The 23,563-nt window shown below is 35.5% G+C and overlaps 1 protein-coding gene across 2 annotated transcripts; it reads left to right on the top strand.

Annotated features, from left to right (window-relative positions):
- The first annotated feature begins 8,537 nt into the window (after nucleotides 1-8,537).
- On the top strand, nucleotides 8,538-23,251 carry LOC144958363 (heterogeneous nuclear ribonucleoprotein A2 homolog 1-like). 2 transcript variants are annotated; one of them, XM_078890321.1, is made up of 9 exons: nucleotides 8,538-8,695; nucleotides 12,415-12,626; nucleotides 13,381-13,501; nucleotides 14,066-14,273; nucleotides 16,111-16,242; nucleotides 17,416-17,460; nucleotides 17,843-17,959; nucleotides 18,373-18,461; nucleotides 20,969-23,251. In XM_078890321.1, the coding sequence occupies exons 1-8, from the start codon at nucleotides 8,687-8,689 to the stop codon at nucleotides 18,426-18,428; spliced, it is 900 nt and encodes a 299-aa protein (XP_078746447.1). In that variant the 5' UTR covers nucleotides 8,538-8,686; the 3' UTR covers nucleotides 18,429-18,461; nucleotides 20,969-23,251. The 2 variants fall into 2 exon arrangements, with proteins under 2 accessions (XP_078746447.1, XP_078746446.1); XM_078890320.1 differs by having other exon boundaries at nucleotides 8,571-8,695; nucleotides 17,822-17,959.
- The last annotated feature ends 312 nt before the right edge of the window (nucleotides 23,252-23,563 follow it).

Below are 23,563 nucleotides of genomic sequence, written 5' to 3' on the forward strand. Positions count from 1 at the left end.
TCTACCGTGTGAGCTATCCACGAACACAAAAATATTCGTTTCAAACTCAAAGTCATTACTAGATCCCTCTCTCACCCACTTCTTGAGACCGCCGATTCGTTCGTACACCACCATCGCGAATAATTTTGACCAGCAGTTAAGCTTAATAGCCAATATTCTCAACACAAACATATAACATAGAAACGATTGAGACATTGAGTATGCTCCGGTGTATGGGGTGAATTTTTAATTCAGAAAAGTGAGTGGAGCAGGCACTTATGTTGGTAACAACAAGATATGAAGTGAATAGAAAAGTGCCAGAAGACAATAGAGAATAAAAATTTTTTCGCGGCGGTGGTGGGGTTTGAACCTGCGACCTTATTGGTACGACAACTCCGCCTGGCAGGTGAGAGCGTGGCTCTACCGTGTGAGCTATCCACGAACACAAAAATATTCGTTTCAAACTCAAAGTCATTACTAGATCCCTCTCTCACCCACTTCTTGAGACCACCGATTCGTTCGGTCGCAGGTTCAAACCCCACCACCGCCGCGAAAAAATTTTTATTCTCTATTGTCTTCTGGCACTTTTCTATTCACTTCATATCTTGTTGTTACCAACATAAGTGCCTGCTCCACTCACTTTTCTGAATTAAAAATTCACCCCATACACCGGAGCATACTCAATGTCTCAATCGTTTCTATGTTATATGTTTGTGTTGAGAATATTGGCTATTAAGCTTAACTGCTGGTCAAAATTATTCGCGATGGTGGTGTACGAACGAATCGGCGGTCTCAAGAAGTGGGTGAGAGAGGGATCTAGTAATGACTTTGAGTTTGAAACGAATATTTTTGTGTTCGTGGATAGCTCACACGGTAGAGCCACGCTCTCACCTGCCAGGCGGAGTTGTCGTACCAATAAGGTCGCAGGTTCAAACCCCACCACCGCCGCGAAAAAAATTTTATTCTCTATTGTCTTCTGGCACTTTTCTATTCACTTCATATCTTGTTGTTACCAACATAAGTGCCTGCTCCACTCACTTTTCTGAATTAAAAATTCACCCCATACACCGGAGCATACTCAATGTCTCAATCGTTTCTATGTTATATGTTTGTGTTGAGAATATTGGCTATTAAGCTTAACTGCTGGTCAAAATTATTCGCGATGGTGGTGTACGAACGAATCGGCGGTCTCAAGAAGTGGGTGAGAGAGGGATCTAGTAATGACTTTGAGTTTGAAACGAATATTTTTGTGTTCGTGGATAGCTCACACGGTAGAGCCACGCTCTCACCTGCCAGGCGGAGTTGTCGTACCAATTAGGTCGCAGGTTCAAACCCCACCACCGCCGCGAAAAAATTTTTATTCTCTATTGTCTTCTGGCACTTTTCTATTCACTTCATATCTTGTTGTTACCAACATAAGTGCCTGCTCCACTCACTTTTCTGAATTAAAAATTCACCCCATACACCGGAGCATACTCAATGTCTCAATCGTTTCTATGTTATATGTTTGTGTTGAGAATATTGGCTATTAAGCTTAACTGCTGGTCAAAATTATTCGCGATGGTGGTGTACGAACGAATCGGCGGTCTCAAGAAGTGGGTGAGAGAGGGATCTAGTAATGACTTTGAGTTTGAAACGAATATTTTTGTGTTCGTGGATAGCTCACACGGTAGAGCCACGCTCTCACCTGCCAGGCGGAGTTGTCGTACCAATAAGGTCGCAGGTTCAAACCCCACCACCGCCGCGAAAAAATTTTTATTCTCTATTGTCTTCTGGCACTTTTCTATTCACTTCATATCTTGTTGTTACCAACATAAGTGCCTGCTCCACTCACTTTTCTGAAGGAAGACAATAATAATAATACTACTCTGCTTCGTTATCAGAGATAACAACAAGATATGAAGTGAGTAGAAAAGTGCCAGAAGACAATAGAGAATATTTTTTTTTTTCCGCGGCGGTGGTGGGGTTTGAACCTGCGACCTTATTGGTACGACAACTCCGCCTGGCAGGTGAGAGCGTGGCTCTACCGTGTGAGCTATCCACGAACACATTAAAATATTCGTTTCAAACCCAAAGTCATTTCTAGATCCCTCTCTCACCCACTTCTTGAGATCGCCGATTCGTTCGCCACCATCGCGAAGTAATTTTGACCAGCAGTTAAGCTTAATAGCCAATATTCTCATCACAAACATATAACATAGAAACGATTGAGACATTGAGTATGCTCCGGTGTATGGGGTGAATTTTTAATTCAGAAAAGTGAGTGGAGCAGGCACTTATGTTGGTAACAACAAGATATGAAGTGAGTAGAAAAGTGCCAGAAGACAATAGAGAATAAAAATTATTTTTTTTTTTCCCTCGGCGGTGGTGGGGTTTGAACCTGCGACCTTATTGGTACGACAACTCCGCCTGGCAGGTGAGAGCGTGGCTCTACCGTGTGAGCTATCCACGAACACATTAAAATATTCGTTTCAAACCCAAAGTGGGTGAGAGAGGGATCTAGAAATGACTTTGGGTTTGAAACGAATATTTTAATGTGTTCGTGGATAGCTCACACGGTAGAGCCACGCTTTCACCTGCCAGGCGGAGTTGTTGTACCAATAAGGTCGCAGGTTCAAACCCCACCACCGCCGCGAAAAAAAAAAAAAAATTAATTTATTCTCTATTGTCTTCTGGCACTTTTCTACTCACTTCATATCTTGTTGTTACCAACATAAGTGCCTGCTCCACCCGTTATCAGAGATACCTGTCGGAATACACACATACGCTCACACACACTAACCCCATGCATCACTGCTTGCCGCGTTAGACACACATATACACACACGCACACAAACACGAATGCTAGCCTATAGTAGTAAGGCGTAGTAGTAATAGTAATAAAATGGCATTCTATTACATTTGGAATTCTGTTTCAAATTTAACCCCCCCCCCCCCCCAAAAAAAAAAAAGCAATACAAAAAACAAAAACAAAACAAAAACGAACAAACAAATAAACAAAACAAATATAATTTATTATCGAAGCTACCTTTGATTATAATATTCAAACCTATTATCAAAGAATATTTGATAACATTAAACTTTTTCTAGTTATATCATTTACATTTAAATTTAATGTAGGGCGTAAATGTTTTATGTCATTTTTATTATTTGTATGCAACTGCATGTGGTATTGTATTCGTAATAAAAATGCGCCTAGAGCTGTTTATAGTAGGTGGAAAAGGCAGGGTATAAATGAATTGTTTTATTTCTATTTATTACGCCTATCTGAAGATGACAACAAAATGTTATAAGTGACCCACTCCGCAACCTTCCACGCTATGTTTTCTCGTAGGTAATAACATGTATTCATATTTATTTGTCTCTCTCTCTCTCTCTCTCTCTCTCTCTCTCTCTCTCTCTCTCTCTCTCTCTCTCTCTCTCTCTCTTTGTTTTTGTTTTTTGTTTGTTTTTTGTTTTTTTGACGACGTCGCCATGTATTGTGACATTTGAGGGGCATTGTCAGGCTATGAGCCAACCATTAACTTTGACAAATTACCTTTTGTTTTATTTTGTATGTTATTTTTTTTCTTCTATTTAATAACTATTATATTTTGTTTTGTTTTGTTGTTTTGTCTTGTTTGTATTCTAACTTTTCGGATGCAATGGACACCTTTTTAAAAATTGTATTTTCATTCTTACTACATATTCAATGCAATATGTCACTCTACCATTGGGTGTGGGGGGAACTTTTACCGTGAATATTTATCGATTGATTATGGTACCCCACAACTTCCACACAGTCCCAGGTTTGAAACTTTTTGACAATATGGAGGTTAACTTAATTGACTTATTTCCAGGTCTGATAACCCCATTGTTTTAGTCTCATTGTTGTAATGGAAATGCTCTCAAACCAACACAAAATAGTGTCCATTACAACAATGACAATGTTATGCCCATGCATGCGTTCGGTCATGAAAATGTGTGCATATAGTTCCCACCAAAGTGCTCATTTTAGCAGGTCTGATAAACAAACACAATTATGGGCTTGATTTAACATTGTCCTAATGGACAATATTATTTTGCGTTGATTTGAGAGTATTTTCATTACAGCAATGAACCCATGACAATTTGGGTTATCAGAACTGGAAATAAGTACACAACGGTTCCCACTCAAACAATTTTATATTATTATATTATTATTATTATTATTATTATTATTATTATTATTATTATATTATTATTATTATTATTATTATTATTATTATTATTATTATTATTATTATTATTATTATTATTATTATTATTATTATTATTATTATTATTATTATTATTATTATTATTATTATTATTATTATATTATTATTATTATTATCATTATTATTATATTATTATTATTATTATTATTATTATTATTATTATTTATTATTATTATTATTATTATTATTATAATTATTATTATTATTTATTATTATTATTATTATTATTATATTATTATTATTATATTATTATTATTATTATTATTTATTATTATTTATTCAATGATGATATATTAATAATTATATTATATATAATAATAATATAATAATAATAATAATAATATAATAATAATAATAATATAATAATAATAATAATAATAATAATAATAATAATAATAATAATTATAGTAATAATAATAATAATAATAATAATAATAATTTGTTGTTGTTTTGTTGTTGTTGTTTGTTTTGTTTTGTTTGTCAGCATCCGGGACAAGACGAAATGTACAGGCCAGCAGGTCCAATTCGCCCACATTACCACTGACTGGGTCATCTCGCTTACACTTGGGAGATGACACATAATAGATATTAATCCGCCATGCATTCCGTGTTATATTTAAGCAGTAGTAGTAGTAGTAGTAGTAGGTAGATACAAGACAGGTCGGCTTGACCTAACCATACACGGTCTCAATGACATTTTGTTGTACACCGTATACGACATACATTTTGCTACCTCAATAACATTCCGTGGTGTAGGCTCCTATCATCACCATTGCCTCATCGTGTGTCATGCCCTTATCTCAATGTCAAAGGGATTATGATTAAACGAGCTTCGTTTACTTTTAGTGTAATGCGAATCCACGAGTTCTATTTGTGACCAATCGTCTCAAAACGGTTTTTTAACTGTGGTTGAATCTGATGCTTAATTACAATTAGATTTGAACTTTAACCCTCTCCTTACAGGAAAATCGTTAAATTCGTTACGTTACAAACAGCATATTTATCTTAATAAAATTTGTAGAGTAAAACATTTATTATGTTTACAAGAACCTAATGCTGTTTTGAAAAGTTTCTTCAGCTCAACCTTCTAGCCTTTTCTTATTGCTATCAAGTTTAAGCTAAAAAATACAATGTGTGTTGTATCGGTATGGCATTTCAGTAAAAATCTTGAAAATGATCAGTTTGAAGAGAGTTAATTAAAAAAGTTTGAGTGAAAATAGATATTTCTTAAAATTCTAAAAGCTTAAATTTCCAAATTATCATCATTTTTGCTTGAAACTCAATTATATTCTTCACCCAGATAATTCCGGCCCCCCCCCCCCCCCCCCCCCAAATAAAAGATAAAACACAACAGAACAACAAAAAACCACATTGTGCGGCAGGTCACATTTTGTATCGAATTCGTAATTAAGCTGTTTGTTTGTTAGTTTGTTTTCTATTTAGGAGTTAAACAGCACTTGTGGCTCATATACTACATATCAGCGCCATAAGAGATGAAAGAAACAGAATTAATGAGGGGGTGGATGGCAGTGGGGGGGGGGGGGGGGTAGTTTGGTCGAAGGTCCATAAGACGAGTTTAGAGCCCAAGAAAAAGTAAGACAAAGAGTAATATTTGAAACAGAGAACATGGGAAAGGGGGTGGGGTAGTTACGTATATATAACAGAATTGATGCACAATATTCCCTTAAATGCTTAAAACACCTAACAAGCCAAGACCGGCACTAAACATGCAGGACATGGCAAAGCGCTTTCAATAGTTATTTATTTATAAAATATAGTTGTATTTATTTATCTTCTCTGTCACAAATGAGTCAATCTGGTAGGTGACCGGTGTCGACTTGACTCGAATAATGTATGAACGAAATCACGTGACCGGAGATTGTGGATGGAAAGGTTGCCGGTGCACCATATCCGAATTTGTAAAAATTCGGAATTTGACCCCAAGCCCAAGACCGTTTGCGGATTCTTTTTGTTTTGATAACTCGTTGCCGACCCCAAAACTTTTTTACTTCTTTGCCGACCCCTTTTGATTTTTCCTTTTTGAATTACGAGACTACGGCGCTTGAAACTCTATCAGGTGATATTGAATGGGTTTGTTTTTTTTTAAACAAAGGAAACTTCGTTTCTTTTAAATATTACTAGGAAGAAAAAATACGAAACGGGGAGGAGTCTCAGTAGGGAGTAGAGCTTTCGCCACCGAGTGCTGTGCACTCGAGATTTATTTGGGGACCCCCCCCCCCCACCCTCACACATATCCCCTTACCATAATAGGGAGTTGCATCTGTATAATATATGGCTGAAAGCACTTTTCGAAAAACTAGCTTCTTATCAAAGGACATCATAAGAAAGGAAATAAGGAATGTAATGTATTGGTAATACTACAATTACAACAATGAGTCCATAACCATTTGGCTGCGAAGTTCCAGGTTTGAGAGTTTTTGCCAATATGAGAGTCATTTTAATCGATCGATTTTGAAGGACGAGTTTTCTGGCCAAATTTTGTTAATACATACGTGTCCCCTCCCCGAGTATGACAGTATTTTGATCACATCTTAAATATCAACTATTCATTAATTTTTTTTTTTTTTTTTTTGGGGGGGGGGGGGGGTGTTCATCCAAACTCCTTTATATACAGAAGGAACGAAGTTAACGTCACTCAGCTCTTTGTCTTTGTTTCTAACGATTTAATGATTAGTTCTCACTAAATTCTATCAATCAGACTATTAACATTCAAGGTAACACATAGTTTTGTGTTAGTGCGTTAACCGCTGGCGCATGATGTGTGTGGGTATTTTAACTAAACGCAAAGCATCAATAAGATGTGTGGCTGTGTGGTCTTGTGGTATGACACTCGCCTCAAGACCTCTAGGTACCCTACCTGGTTGGCGTTCCGCTCAGGGAGGCTTGAGTGGAGTCCTAAGAAAAGGCTCTTTATTCATATTTTCTCACCACACCTATGTGTAAAATAAGTGCATAGGTCCTTTGTCGGTAAAAGCGTCGTCTCTGGGGGAAAATAATGCAGTGGCGCCTTGCAGAGACTCATATACATTTTGAAAAGCGCTTTGAGTAAATTTAGTGAAAATCACGCAAAATAAAAGTTCAGGACTTCTCAACTTTAAATTGAGAAATACAACATTGTGTTCCATTCGACAAGAGATTGTTAGTGCACGTCGGTCGGTTACACTTCAATGCTTCAGACAGCGGCCTAACTCTTAATATTGATGCCTTGCGCTTAGCCAAAAAGCTCACAGCATTCGCCAATCGGAAATAACGTACCAACAGACAACACTATGTGTACCCTTGAACGTTTGTAGTCTGATTAATCCAATTTAGTGAGAACTAATCATAAAAATGACTAGCTAAAAACAAATAATAATAAAGACCTGAGTGGTGTCAACTTCGTTTTATCTATAGCCATCCTCTTCGATATTAAGTGGATGGGTTTGCTACCAAATTCAGTCTTTTGATTTAAATAAATAAAATAAATAAAATCCTATTTATTCATCCCATTGGGGAAATTTGTCTCTAGGGTCTATTCCAATGGAAGACTGGAATAACCCAGGCGTCAGCCGCAGTGCAGCACCGCAAATTAAGCTAGGGCGAGGTGACTTGCTCAAGGCCACACAGTGCAGCGGCGGGTGATCAAACTCGGCACCTTTCGGGTACGAATCAAAGACCGTACCGCTGAGCCACGTTGCCCTTCAAACCAAAAATGATCAAATGTCCAATTGTAGCCGTGTTAAAATGCAGGGTCGATTTCGATATTTTGTTTAACATCATAACTTTTTTTTTCTGTGTGGTCCTGTGGTATGACACTCGCCTTCGGATCGGAAGGTTCTGGGTTCGAGTCCCTCTATGAGCGGCGCATAGTTTACTCACATTCTCTCACCGTACTCGGGTGTACAATGAGTATCCGGCCGTTGGCAGCGTTGTCGCTGTCCGAAAAAAATAATGTAATATCGCTTAACAGGTGTCATGATTGTCCTACTTGTTATGTGTTACTGTTGGCTAGGGACTCCTTGTAAAGCGCTTTGAGCACGTTTAGTGGATATTGCACTTTATAAAAGTTCAAGCTTTTTCCTCTTCTCTCGCTCTTTCCTGATTTGATATTCGTGTAACGTCATGATGATTCTTAGTGTAAAGTTCATAACATTTAATAACATTAAAATGAGTGTGGTGACTTTGGAAATGAAAGGTTTAATTATTTTTCATTCTAAAATTATCTTTAAACAATTTAACTTTAAATAAATACGCGCAATATTTATCGCGTGGAAAAGCAATAGAAAACGAAACTAGCAACGGCCTTTGGACAAAACGAAAGGAACAGGAAAGCACGCAATTCCGAAAAAGACCAAAAAAATTTTCCATTTTCAGAATACGCGCACCATTTCGAATCCTTTCTTAGACGAGCGTCATTTCTGTAGGACAATCTTTTGGTCTAAGTTTCTTTTTTTTTTTCAAAAATCATAATGCCAGGCGTAAGTATTGATTTGTTTACATTTTAAAATGCATTATTAGTACTTATTTTAATTTATTGTGATAAATTGTTTTTAATTTGAGCTCCCTTAGTTATGCATTTAATTTTTCTTTTTGAAGGTCTAAGAACGCGTGGTTTTCCTAAGGTCAGCGCCATTTTGTTCGTAAAAAGAGCAGATCACAAACGAAGACGCAGTGATCTTTTTTTAAAATAATGCATGAACATTTAAAGGTTGACTGCATCTATAATTTTCTCCTTTATATATTTGTTGTTTGCAATAACTTCGGTGCAAATGAAATCATATTATTCAAATTCTAATTGATTCTTAAATTTCATTATCTGATTCGATTCATGTGCCTTTCTGCCTTTCTTCTTTTGTCGGTCACCACCGGCACTGTGACTGGGTCAAGAAAGAAGAAATGGTAGAAAGAAATTAGGATGATTGTGATTTGAGTTTATGAAAGAAAGAATGCACGAGTGTTGTGGTCATGGTTGTCTTTGTTTTTTTCTTTACTGTCTCAAACAGAACGATTGAAAAAAAAAAAATAGATTGCCAAAAGCCAACCAAAAGGGAATTAATTTTACATTTTAATTAGGAAATTTAATTGCAGTCCTTTCCCCCCTTCTTTGCCTTTACCTTTCCCATTCCATTGCCGCTCTAATACTAATAGTATCACTAATACTAATAGAGCTACATTACATGTGGTGATAGTGATATGTAGCTATGCCGGAATACTGTCTTCATGTGTTTGGTGGCAAAGTTGGTGGTCATTTCGATACAGAATTTGAATATCCATTATTATTGTTCATATTCATAGTTAAAGAATTCCTATTTTTTTGGTCTCAAATTCCTATTTTCAGACATTCTCATTCCACTTTTGGCAGTATTAGTATGAGAAGGGTTGGCAGGTCTGGTATTATCCTGGACCTGGTGTTTTAAACAATTTTAAAATAAATGAAAAATGCATCAGTAAAGTTAGTAAATATGCATGCGGAATGTTTGATATTGATAATCAAACTCACCCGAACCCTTAGCAATCGTACCACCAGTTCCTCACTGCCAATTTCGAATTAAAAAATGGTCATGAAAATGAAAAGTTCACCTGGCCAAACACCACCAATTCTGTGGTTCCACTGAAAAATGCATTGGTTTTGATCAACAAAATATTGAAATCTTTTTTTATTGAAGACGAGAATCGAAACACCTTCCTCAGTCCCATAAAAAAACTTTAACATTTTGGGGTTTGAAATTAGCCATTGATTTTTGGATCTTGTTTGCCTCAATTTCTAAATGCTAGATGATTTTGTCATCGTTCTGCTGATCTATGATGTATAAAACATTTAAATTTAAATGGTCTTGGCTTGAGGACACAGACGGCACTGGTGACTTTCTCTCTGATTATATGCAAAAACTTTCAGATCCAGGCATCTGCTTTTGCATCATATAATGTAACCAGAAGATAGCTTATTTGAATTTGAATATTTTAAGACTTTTTATCTAGCATTTACATGTCTGCTTTAAACTGATACCCAACACCTGTATTTCTTAGACCTTTAGATTCTCAGTCAAGTAACTGAAATCAGTCAATTCGTCAAATTCAAACATTTAAAAAAAAAGAATTCATGAATCGTAGTCGAATGACTGAAGTAATAAGGAATGTTCCACAGCGCTATGAATAGCTCAAGGGCCGTTTATATTTACGATGGATATATTGCCAAGGCTAAGCGACGCTTCTTAGAATTGCCGTGTCTAAACACCCCCCCAGTGTATTTTCACACAGCCTTCGTGAAATTATCTTTTCACTTTCCAAACCTGTCCTGATCCCAATGGTAGCCGCCGAGTGATAAATTTCACTGTTTCGTTTAAGCCAAAATTGACGACATTTACTTGGTGGAACCTAAAAGTATGGAAAAGTTTAATGCGAAAGCCGGAAGTGCGTTATGAAGACACCTTCAAATCGAAAGTTATATGATTGCTAAAAGCACATATCAATTGTCTCATGTTGTAAACAAACTGGTTGACCGTTTCTTCACTAATTGGGTACCTAATTATAAGAAACAATTGTAAGTAGCCTAATTCCCACGTAAATTAGTTTTCTGCCATTGTTTTGCTCAAGTGAGCTTGCTGTCGACTATTCATCTTGATTCTTTGGATTTTTCTGATACAAAGAGTTTCAGTGAGGTTCAATTTCAGTCTCAGTCAATTTTTATAGAGCTCATTTACAGGTCTAATTTCTAGATTGAGACAAATTCATTTGAGACTGGGTACTTTGGTAAAAAAAAAAAGTAAAGTTTGTTTGATCTCAACGAAGTTAACTTCTTAAATTGCTTGCGGTAATGATAATTTTGGTTTTCTGTTTTATAAATTATCCATAGTTAAATTATACCCAGTTTCATTGCCGTGGAACTAAAATCCTGTCTTGGGCAAAATATTCCGGGTTACGGGCAACTTCCGTCAAATTTCGTTGAGGTCAAATTGTTCCAAGGATCCCCCCCACCCCAGGCACCACCACATTATCATCACTACCTCTAGTACTACAACCACCACCATCACATTGTCATCACTACCACTACAAACACTATTACTACAATCACCGTAACGACCACCGCTACTACAACTATTATTACTACTATAATAACCACGGCCAGCACATCATCACTACCACTGCTACTACAACTTCATCATCACTACCATGACTACTACAACCACCAACACCACATCATCCTCACTATCACCTGTACTACAATCACTACCATTAGGTTTTGGAGCTTTACTATTCATTTGAAATAAGGAAACTTTGGGATTGTATTTGGCATTATGTTTACATATAATATAGTTCTAGTTAAGTTTCCTGTTTAGAATTATAAAATGTGTAAATGCAATGCCAAATGCCGTCCCAATTTCCTTTTCTTGTGTGTGGAAATTCCCCCGAGTGGTATTCCTTGAACCAAATTGAAAGTTGGCGTCTCTGTATACCCTTTGATTAAAGGGAACCCGAATTCGCACTGATTGAAATAGGTATCCCAAACTACTCCTGTTCAGCAGGTGAATTTTTCTTCACAAATTATCTCTTTCTCTTGAATTTAAGTTATTGGCGAGAGACTTGTATCCATTAAAATCAGCAGCCTTTAAAATAAAGAGTTCAATTTGGTCGGGACTCAAATGCAGGTATAAGATTATAATATCACAAATTGAGCATGCTAGTTTCACCGCAAAATGCTGTCTCTGTAAATAAATTCTTTTTTTTTTCTTCACAAATCTTATTTGAAACTTTAAAAACCAATAACTTTAAAATTTGTTTTCCGATTTTGATAAATTATTTTCCATGGTTTGTGAGGTCACATGTGGTTGGTCATTTAATTTTTGCTAGGTTGTATAATGTAGTTTTAGTTTATGACACTTAATTCAAAGAAAAATCAAATGACGGTCATTCCTCCAGAAGAAAATGAGATGTATTCACCCGTCATTCAAAAATGAAATTGAAAATGGAGAACATTTTGTAAAGACGTTAGGCACACAATTACGTATGAGAAATCTTGTGATAATAACAATAATAATATTTGTTTGGCAGTCAAGACAGAATTTGTGTTGATCAATGGACCTGGAAATAAGTTTGAAAATCCACATTGATTTAATTTTATATTTAGTACTATACAGATATGAGGAATTACTGTTTTTGTTTGGACCTACTAAAATGAAATCTTTTTTTTCTTGTCTAGTATCATCAACAAAGAGGTTTTGGGATGTCGCCCATGAATTTCAGACAGGGGCCCAATCGCTATGAGGAACCAGACCCAAATGGAGAACAGTTCCGTAAACTTTTTATCGGAGGATTGAGCTTTGAATCAGATGAGAACAGTTTGAAGGATTACTTTTCTAAGTGGGGAGAAATAGTCGACTGCGTCGTTATGCGTGACCCTGTCTCAAAACGGTATGTTTTACCTTTTTCTCTTCCAAAATAAGTACTGATAATTATCTCTCTAATTTTAGGAAATACTGAGATGCTATGTGTATATATTTTTTAAGGCTTCTTTCATGTGGTTGATGCTGCTGCTGCCAACATTTTGTTGTTCAATTTAAACTTTTTTGCCGAATCTACATTTTAATTGTATTTTATTTGTTTTAAAAGGAAGCTTTGGGCTAGACCTATTAAGAACTTGGTAGGATTGGTTAATTGAAGTAAATGATGGAACAAACGTATAACACCAATTTTAAAATCCCTCCACTGGCTGCCAGTAAAGTTTCAAATTGATTTTGAGATTCTTTGTTATGCATATAAATCCATGAAATTTCCCCTCCTTACGTCCAAGACCTAACTTAACTTCTTCCTATAAACCATGACAAGATCTTTAATTATTTCAAAATGTTGAATTCTTCCATGCTCCAAGTATTCATTGAACGTTATCAAAAAGTGATCATAACTCTAGTAATATAGTGGAAAGTCGAGCTTCCTATAACATTTTATATTTGTATTTAATTTTTAGTAGGAATATTAAAATTTGATACATGGTAGATGGTGGCTGCGGTCCGCTCAAATTGGATTAGTCAGTAAAGTGATATGCAGTGAGATACAGATTTGAATTTTAGCAATTGGCCTTTGTTTTGCGGCAAACGTTTTAAAGCTTTTATTCTAAATTCTACTAATCAACTCCAGTTCTTATTGATGTTGTCTGCTCTATTGACAGATCCCGAGGATTTGGTTTCATCACATTCAAAGATAAAGACAGTGTAGATGAAGTACAGAGAGATAGAAAACACAGGGTAGATTCACGTGATGTAGAAACAAAGAGAGCAATGCCTAGAGATGTAAGTATCAATTGGGTAAAACAGCAATGAATAGATAACTATTCATCTTATTATTTTTAGATATCAAGTTACAACTTTTGCTACACATTTTGATGACTGAATCCGGTCTGATACAGATTTTATTATTATGCAGGGGTTGCCAATTTTCCTCATATTTGCAGTATTAAGTTATTAAACCTATATTTTCCAATCACTGGGAAAACGGGGGCAATAGCTCAACCCTTCGGACGGTTGGTCGATTAGTAAAAGAAACTCCATCAAACACCTGGATACAAGTATTATGTTAAGATTACACCGACTTATCCTTATCCTTAAACAATGTAAGTGCATAATATAGTTTAAAAACAATTTTTTCTATTTTTTTTTTTTTTTGCTGTAGTCCAGTGTTCAGATACTCCCGAGGGCAACAATGTTTTTGCAGATCTGAAAAATTTAAGATGAGCACTCTTGCCTCTTACATATTTAATTGGTTCAATTTATTTATTTTGGGCCTATAATTATCTCTTTTTATTTTAGTTTTATTATTATTATTTGGAATGATGTGGTGCTCATTTTTGATAACAGGACCCCAATGCCAACAACCAAGTAACAGTCAACAAAATGTTTGTGGGAGGATTAAAAGAAGATACCACAGAGGAGATGATTCGTTCAGTGTTTTCAGAGTACGGCAACATCAAAGAGATTGAATTGATTCCAGACAAAAACACTGGCAAAATTAAGGGCTTTTGCTTTGTTACATTTGATGACTATGACCCAGTAGACAAATGTGTTTGTAAGTTGGATTTTATTCATCTATTTGTTATTAGAGTAATATTTTTGTTTTCTTGTTTTTCCATCAATTTTATTCGAGTGCATTTCTTTTTATTATTTTTCCATGGTTTGGCTTTTAAATTTAATGGTTGAGGTCAAGAATATTCTTGAAATTAATTTGTCAATAGGGGTAAGGTAGGCATTTTTTTTTTATAGCAGGCAGGGTTCCATCCTTTTGAGAGTTAAATAAAGAATATATATAGCGGTATATCCACTTGTAGTCTCAAAGCGCTTTACATGGGGTCCCAGCATGGGTTTGCAGGTGTATGCCGGAAATACCGGCGAATGAGAATTTCTAGGCAGGTCTTGCCAGTCGAGAGAGTTGATAGTTCACCTGCATATGCCACCATTACTACTACTATTGCTCAGTGGTGATAATCTTCTGCTGGATTTTGGGAATTTCTCAGAAATTTACAGTGTGAAACATTTTCCTCAAAACCACAAAATCACCATTATGTCATATGTCATATTTTGACACCTGTGCTCATTCTCCTGAAATTTGGTGACGGTCCCATTTGTATTACGTCGGGCCAGACAGAATGGCGCCAGATGTCACAGTTGACACAGTGGTGTTCTTTGATTAGTTGATGGTTAAAGGGGAGGGACAAATGGTCTAGATTTTCTTTGTTGTAGGTACCTGTTGCCTTTTTAATCTCTCTCTCTCTCTCTCTCTCTCTCTCTCTCTCTCTCTCTCTCTCTCTCTCTCTCTCTCTCTCTCTCGTTGTACATAGATAATTTATTACAATAAAGTAATGGTGATTGACTTAGTTTACTCTTTTTTTATTTTTTTCACCTTTGGACTATGGTTTGAAATTTTGAGAGATTCTTGGGTTGTATTTATAAGCTGCATGACCAATAAGTTTCGATAACAGAGATATTGTAGCCTGCTATATGAAGTATTAAATCAAAACAATACTTTCTGGCCTTTTATTTGAACAATATTGTAGGCCTTTAAAATGTTATGTGGACAGGACAATTCATTAAACGTTTCCATAAAAGTAAATTTATGTCTAATGATAAGAATGGATTTACACTAGTAGTAATATATTACATAAAGTACAAAACTATGTTCTTGTTAATTTTACATTTTGCTTGTGTTTGATCGAGAGACCTAGAAATTTTCCTCCTTTTTGACAAATTGCTATTATCATCACTGAAATTACTACTACTGCTGCTGAAATTACATATGAAGCATCTTTTTTTGTTGTTGTTGTAAGTGTACGTTTTTGTGATTTATAGCAAGGTTATTTATATTTTCAAACTATCTTTGATATTTACATACAGTATTATTTCTAGTACATTTTATAGTATTGGTGAGTTTGAATCATATATTATTTGGATTCAGTTTTCATTTTATAGAATCTATGGCAATAACACACTGCTAAATCAACTGTTACAGTCACTTTTATATTTAGTGATTTTGTAGGTGTCACATAATTTTGTTTGATTACCAGCTTGGTGGGTCACTGGATTGTTTCAGGTTTTTTGTCTATGGCATTCAACACTTTCAGGTGAAGTGACTGTTGCCAACTTTGACCCATGGGTCCCAGGCCAACAAACCGTTTGACAATGTAGAACGATACATGACGCCTGTTAGGCGATAATTAATTTTTAAAAAAATTTTCTGTTCCGGACAGCATAATGTTGTTAATGGCTGGGTACTAATTTTACTCCTGAGTAAGCTTGAGAGAATGTGAGTGAAGAGCCTTTTTCGAAGACTTGACTATGCGCCGCGCGAGATTCATACCTTTAGACAACATAGCTGCACATGATTAAACCATTTCCATTTCTGTCTTCAGTGTATCGCAGGATTTCCGTTAATACAAGAAAAGTAGAGATCAAAAAGGCATACGGCAAGGACGAAATGAACCGTTATAAAAATATGATGATGAACATGGGACCAGGAGGCCCTGTCCAACAATCACGTGGAGGTGAGTATTCATCAATTGTCTCTTTATTCTACAGGATTAGTCATTATTCTCAATTTTGATTTCAAAGCAGACTGTTGTCATAGTGGAAAGTAAGCATTTTAAACGTTTTCATAAATTATTGGATATTTGAAGGTCATGAATCAAATGTTTATTTGATGGGTCAAAAAAAGATTTGTGGTCTTTTCAAGCTTGCAAATCAAAGTTATGCGTTTATTTGTGAGATTTTATCCAAAAAGGAGGGACAGAAAGAAGGGAAAAACATAAGACATTGAAAGTAGTCAGATGACTGGATGCTTTATGGTGTTTTAAATCTATAATCGGGAATGTTTCATAGTGCTACACATAGCCAAGAGTCTCTTATGTTATCGATGGAACTTTAGTGGCTATGGCTAAACAATGTTCTATTTTATTTTTGTTGTCTGAACATATCACTGTGTTCCCTCTGTCTTTTTCAAATCTGAAAGAAAAGAAAAAATATTTTTAATTATATTCCCCCCCACCCCCCCACCCCTCCCCTCATAAACAAGACCGTCACAACCACAATTTCATGTGAATTAGCTATATTAAAGTTATTGGTGATTTGTTTTTAATTAACTATCTAAATATTTTTATTTCCTAGGTTGTAAATTTTACTTTGAATTTTTGCTGGACACTCTGTAATCTTAACCAAGTGACTGAGCGATACTTTTCACCGTTTTATTGAAGCAAACATTGGCCACTCTGTAATAGCTAATTAAAATTTTATGTGAACACCGGAAAGTACATTTTAGAGAAAAAAGTAACATTGTTGTTACCACAATTGCTTTATAGTAAATAACTAGGCGAAATATTTCAGTCAATTTTGGTAGAGCTCATTTAGAGGCTTATGTTAAGTTATTGAAGTTTTACGAGGTGCAGTCATTTGTAGAAAAATTAGAGACTGATGTCAATAGTTGTTAGATTGGTGGGCCTTGTCTTTAAATCTATGGAATGAAATCTATCTTGCTGAACACATAATAGTTTTGGTTTTTCAACTTATTGATTTTTTGTATATATATTTTAAATATTCATCATGAAGCATTTAAATGTGGACTTTTAATGTGTGTGGTTTTTGTGTTTATTCATAATTTTCTCCTTCAACAGGTATCCCACTATTTTTAATAAGTTTTTATTTATTTTCTTCCCTTCTTACAGGTCGTGGTGATTACTCTGGTGGCTACCGTGACTTTTACCATCAAGGTATGGATTACATTTTTGAAATTATTGTGATCATAAGTTGTAAGGTTGAAATTTCTGTGTATGTGTGTTGATTAAAAAAAAAATTTTTTTAAAGTGATTTGTGCAACATCCTTTGTTTTTTAAATGTATGACATGGTGTAGATCAGACAGGGTGATAGTTTGAAGAGATCAAGAACATAAAATTATAAAAATTTCATATAGATTACATTTCGAGCTCAATCAAGTGAAAATGGTGCTTGGTAATTATTGATATAAGGTCAACTGGTCAACTATGTTTTATTTTTAATTGTAAGTCATCCCCATGCTTTTGCTAGCCTTTTTCAGCATTCTTTTCTTATTTCTTTTTTCATTCTTCACAAAGACTTCATGTTTCATAACTCAGGTATGGGCTACCATCCCAATGGACCAGGCGGTATGGGCAACAACTTTAATTGGCCAGGACAAGGTGGACCTTCCTACAACGACCACTTCTTCAACCACCAGGGAGGAAACCAAAGGGGTGAGTGCAATTGATGCCAATTCACTTCTCTTCTTCCCCCCCCCCCCCCCCCCTTTTTTTTTTTTTTTATATATGATGTTCTTCATGGCTATGATAATGATAATATTCTATTTCTTTTACGCCATTTATGCTAAGCTTGTGTTTTATTTATGATTTTAATAGTTCGATCACACAGCTTTCCCTGGTAATGTGTTATCAGTTTGACTATCCTTACCTCTCTCTCTCTCTCTCTCTCTCTCTCTCTCTCTCTCTCTCTCTCTCTCTCTCTCTCTCTCTCTCTCTCTCTCTCTATCTCTCTTTCTCTCTATCTCTCTATCTCTCTCTGTCTTTCTTTCTTGTTAAAATGTTTTTACTATTTAATGTGCAATATAGTTTTACCAGTGTGTGGTGTTTTGTCTTTTCCTATTTGACAGGGGGATACAACAACAACTTTGGACATAATCACGGTCAACACTACAACAGGAGGTGATGGTCTGGCAGGACAGTCCATCATTTTTCTCAGGTATGTCTATTTTCTTCCTAAGGCTGCACAGTTGTTACTTTTCTTAGTTCATGAGATGTCCTGCTTGTCAGTTTCATAGAGAACCAAACCTGCCTCTTACATACCTGCCTACTTTTACGGATCGTCCGTAATTGTTACGGAAATTGGGTAATGATTTCTGACATACGGAAACGGAAGAAATATTACGGATTTTTATTTCACAGAAATTTGGTCGTAGTGTTAGAGAGAAGAAGAAAAAACAATTTTTTTTTCTTTTAAGTACCCGCAGTTATCCAAGAAATAAAAACAGTTGTTCCCTTAAAGTTATAAAGGCTACTGCTCAGTTCACTCCCATGGTAGCTTAGTCGATTGCCGTAATGGTGGAGGTCAACATCATTTATAAGTATAGAAGGTTGTAGATGCGCAATATTAAAAAAAAAAATTTTGTTGTTGTTGTTAATTGGTGGAGAATTACTAAAATTGTACCATTTATTACTGATGACTTTTGTGTTGGCTACTGATTTTGAAATGTTCAAGTAGACAGGTATGTACTTATATTAATTTAATCAGCATATTACAATTCTCGTGTTGATTTCTGTTGATCCCCTTTTTTAAAATAGCAAGTTTTGTTACCACATGACAATCTAATATGTTTGTGTATATGTCTATTGGGAATCCTTATTTGAATGAGGTAAAACTGGTTTGAATGCTGTAGGATTGCTGCACGGTAAATTATGTTTAAAATTATGGCATACCGTATAACATTATCAGGATTTTCAAGAGGCATTTTTAGTCTTCTGCTATTATTCATCCCAGTGTCATGGAGTGTGATGATATAAGATAATAAGACAATTAGACATACTTTATTCATCCTTTTATGGAAATTAATTAAGAAATATCAGCATATATAAATTATAAAAATTTTGACATGGAATATTACATGTCTTTAAAAAGTACAGTGGTACAACGAACAAGTGGATATGTGGTGACTGTGTGTTAATAATACTTATTTTAGAATTCTTACATTGTAAATAGATTTTCAAGTGAGTGTGACAATAGTTTATAAACTGGTAAGGTTTAATTGATCTCATAATAAAAAAAGGTATGTGTAGAACCGTGTTAATTGTGTATTTTGTCTGAGGGATATTTCTATAATTATATTAATTCGTTTGGCTTTACATTTTACACATATAACTTAAAATAAATTTAAGACTGGACACACAAGTTAATATCATGTATCTGCATGTTATGTTAATACTATCTAAGATTATAACTCAATGACTGAAAGTTGAATCTCTCTTAAAAGATGGGATTATAGCTAAGTCTAAGTGTCAGTGTCAGTGCATAAGTTTCTCACAGCCGTGGAGAAGAAAGAATTAAACTTTCTTTGTGACAAGACTGCTTCTTTTGCTGAATTGTGTAGTGGATGAGATTCATCCCTAATGAGTTTGCTTTTTTCATTACATGATTTCAGATAAAATTAGAATTTTAATATTTTCTGGCAGTTTTTAACGAGTCATTCATTGTGGTCTCATTGTCAAGTAAGAGGGGACTGGTGCGTCAGCGGCGGGATTGTTGGGAGGGGAGAGACAGGCAATTGAGGTATTGTGTAGTAGTGTGGGTAGGAGAGGAGTTAGTGTGCAAGGGGTGTTGAATGTATACAGGAGCCTTTTGGGGAACAGCCTTTTGTAGGAGTTACAGATGCTTTTAAAAGATTTTGTTTGGTTATCCTAAATTCTTTTCATTGTAATGAGTTTGACCGTAGTGTCTTTCTGTTTATCAATAGCATGTTAACAATATGGAAGAAGTGAAGATAACATCTTTTCAGTTCAGTAGAGTCCAATGGAACTGGTTTTTATTGTATCACTTTCTTCAAATTTGCAAAAATTGGTCTAGAAATATCTGTATCAGTGGCAGGTTTGTTATTAAGGATATGGGTTGGAATTGTATTTCACTACTCCTGTAAATGTATACAAATTCATTTTTTTTGTCTTTGGACTTCTACTTTTAGGTGGAAAATACGTTTTTCCTTTTTGTTTTATTTTGCCTGTGCTGGCTCTGACATGGTTTATGAACAAAATTTAAATGAAGTCAATTATGAGAGCAGCTGACCTGCCATTAGAAAATTGCATTGTTACCACTTTTACACAATCCATTGCATAGTGGCCAACTGTCCTGATATCAGGATACGGGGGGGGGGGGGGGGGGGGGGGGGTTTAAAAAAAAAAAGTTTGGACTTATGTATGTAAATGACCCTGTGTGTCCCAGGATTGTGCTTTTTTGACTAGCAAACTTAAACAAGGAACGCAAGATGCTCTAAATCTGTATTATATTATGTAATAGTCCAAACATGTTTTGGGTCATGGTGGTATTCTCCATAAAGGTGTCCCGATTTAGCTCTTTGAAATGTTGGCCGCTATGCTACTGCAACACGATTGCTTTTACTTTATACATGTTTATCACTTGTTTATTTTCAGAATTTTCCAATATTGTTAGTATTATGAGATTTTTTCCAATTGTTTTTACAGGCAGGTTCATAGTGCATGGTCCAGAAGGCGGCAGGCGGATAAAATGCTAGTGTGTGAGGTCGTCTAGTTGTTTCTAGTCATGGAATGGATTGGCTTGGCACCACTCTTGGCCTGAATCCTCCCCCCTCCCCCACTAACCCCCTCCTGCATTCATGCCACAACGGATGGAAAAATAAAAACGAAAAGCAGGTCGTCGTCTTAATCACATCATCATTGTCGTCGCCCTGATGAAGGAAGAAGAAAGCAGTAGTTGTACAAATGGCACATAGCCTCGTCGTGCGAAGATCAAACAATGAAATGTTAACATCCAGCATCTACCTCATCATGCCATTGAAAGGAAAAAAGGGCAGCTAGCTATGTATGAAAGCTAGAACAACTTCATCTCCTCTCTGAATAATGTTGTCATTTTTTTGGTAAATAACGTCAAGACAGGCTTTTGTCACAGAACACAATAGTACAACTAATCTTGAACCGTTGTGATCATGGTTGACGGAAAACATTTCGGTCACTTTTCATTTTTTTTGCAAAGGCAATCATTCATTGAGAATTAGAATCATGTTCAGGTATCCATACTATTATCTTTTTTTTTTAATTTTTGGGGAGTCAGATCATTGTATTATCAGAGCTAGGTTCAGAATAGCCAGGCAGCTCGTGGGAATGGCCAATACTAGATCTTGTTTCTTTCAAGTGGCTTGTAGCACATTTAGATAGCAGCACGTGTATCAATTTTATAAATTTTTCAGTCCTTCCAGTCATTTACTGTCATGTTTTATGGGGTTTTACCTTTTATCACAAACAATATCACATCATTTATCATCATCGTCGTCATTCATCAGAACAGGGTTTACACAATCATTTTACCAGATTCATATTCATATTTTGTATTATTTTCCCATCACCATGTAACTGCTGCATTGTTTTATTTCATTATACTGATCTTTTTTGGATCACAGCCATCTCATTTTATACAACCATGTTGGTTTTTTATTTGTTAAATATTTTAAAAGCTAGAAAACTGCCAAGTTTTTGATTTTTGATTTTTTTTTTTTTTGTAAATGAAAATTCATATTTTTGGGGGCATTATTTTCTTTTAGTATGGAATATCTCTGTCTATCTGTGCTGCAGCCATTTTTAGGTTGATTCTCAAGCTACTTGCAGAAATGATGTATAATCCTGACCGGGCATAAATTATTTGAAGGTAGTCAAACCCAGTGCTAAAGGCCATTGTTTTTAAGTCTGTCTTCAATTCTTTCTAGGATTAAATGATTGTTTTACCCGTTTCATAAAATGATATTTCTGTTTTGAGCCTTGGTGCTTTTTGGTTGAGGGTTTTCCATCTGGAGCCAATTTAACCCCAAAGTCAAGGCCATACAAAACTTGAATTTTGATTTGAGTCGGAAAATTTTTTTGTTTTTTTTCTTCAATTTGGGATTTGTTTGAAACAATCTTCAGTCTTGTTTCAAAACATTGGTTTGGTACCATCGTGTTCAGAAGAAACCTTTTCGACCAGGCAAAAGATTCGAAGACAGCTGTAATTCAGTGGCCTTTGATGCGTTCTTGCTTTCCTCTTCACTCTAGCTGATTTTGAGATAACCCAGTCAGTTTGTTGTGTACTAATATTATGCACCCAACAAGCTGACTTCCGACTTGAGATCTGTTTTCCTAGTTGTAGCTTTATGCAGCATAAATATAATAAATGATCTCACTATCCCTCTCCATCGTTGTCGTCCAATGATTAAAGCCTCCTCCTGTATTCCGGTCTGCCACCACCCTTGATATAGGAAGGAGGAAAGTGAATTGCGACTATATGCCTAGCTACGAAATTTGTGGAATAAAATGTTTTAAAGAAAGCTATTTAGGGGGGGACGGATCATGTCCTCTCCATTCGGTTTTGGCCTTTATTTGGTATGTACATTTCTTGTGTTTACAACAGCTGATGGCATTATTTTGCTTTTCTCTTTCCTCCATGATAGGTGTCTTAGTGTTATTGTTAGGGTGAAGTTGCTTGAGAAAAAATACGATAAACTTTTTTAATTGAATGAATTTGTATTTAACACAGATTTAAGGTAGAATTTAGTGTACTCATCAGTCGTCATTTATAGTGTCAGTGTTCGATTTTATTTTTCTTTCTCTTTACTTTTCCTTTACTTTTTTTTTCTTCTGTATTATTTATGTAGTGCTTTTATTTTTTTCAGTGTAAAATCCCTTGCCCTTGTGGGCAGGAATGGAATTTAAAAAACTAAATAAAAAAGAGCTGCAATTTTTAGCTCATTGGAGATGAAATCTGACTTTTGTTTATTCTATTCAATTAATTTGTCTCCTAGGTTTGGACCCTTGGCCTTGACTTGTCCCCAGACATGGGTTGGGAATTGGGAAGGTCAAATTTTGCTCTCTTCTGTTCTACTACTACTGCTTTTGTTTTCGGTTCTTTGTATTCGGACTCGAGAGCAGTGAATTTTTATTCTAGTTATTCATAGTGGGTGGGGAGGTCACTTTTGCTTTTTGTCTTCGTCTTGGATTACTCTCTGGTGCTGGCTGGGAGGGAAATGGTCAAATATATTAAATATTAAGAGTTTGGGGGATTGTCTATATTCT

The sequence above is a fragment of the Berghia stephanieae genome, chromosome 12 (assembly GCF_034508935.2).
Source record: "Berghia stephanieae isolate SIO BIC M18660-M18661 chromosome 12, UCSD_Bste_1.3, whole genome shotgun sequence".
Lineage (NCBI taxonomy): Eukaryota > Metazoa > Mollusca > Gastropoda > Nudibranchia > Aeolidiidae > Berghia > Berghia stephanieae.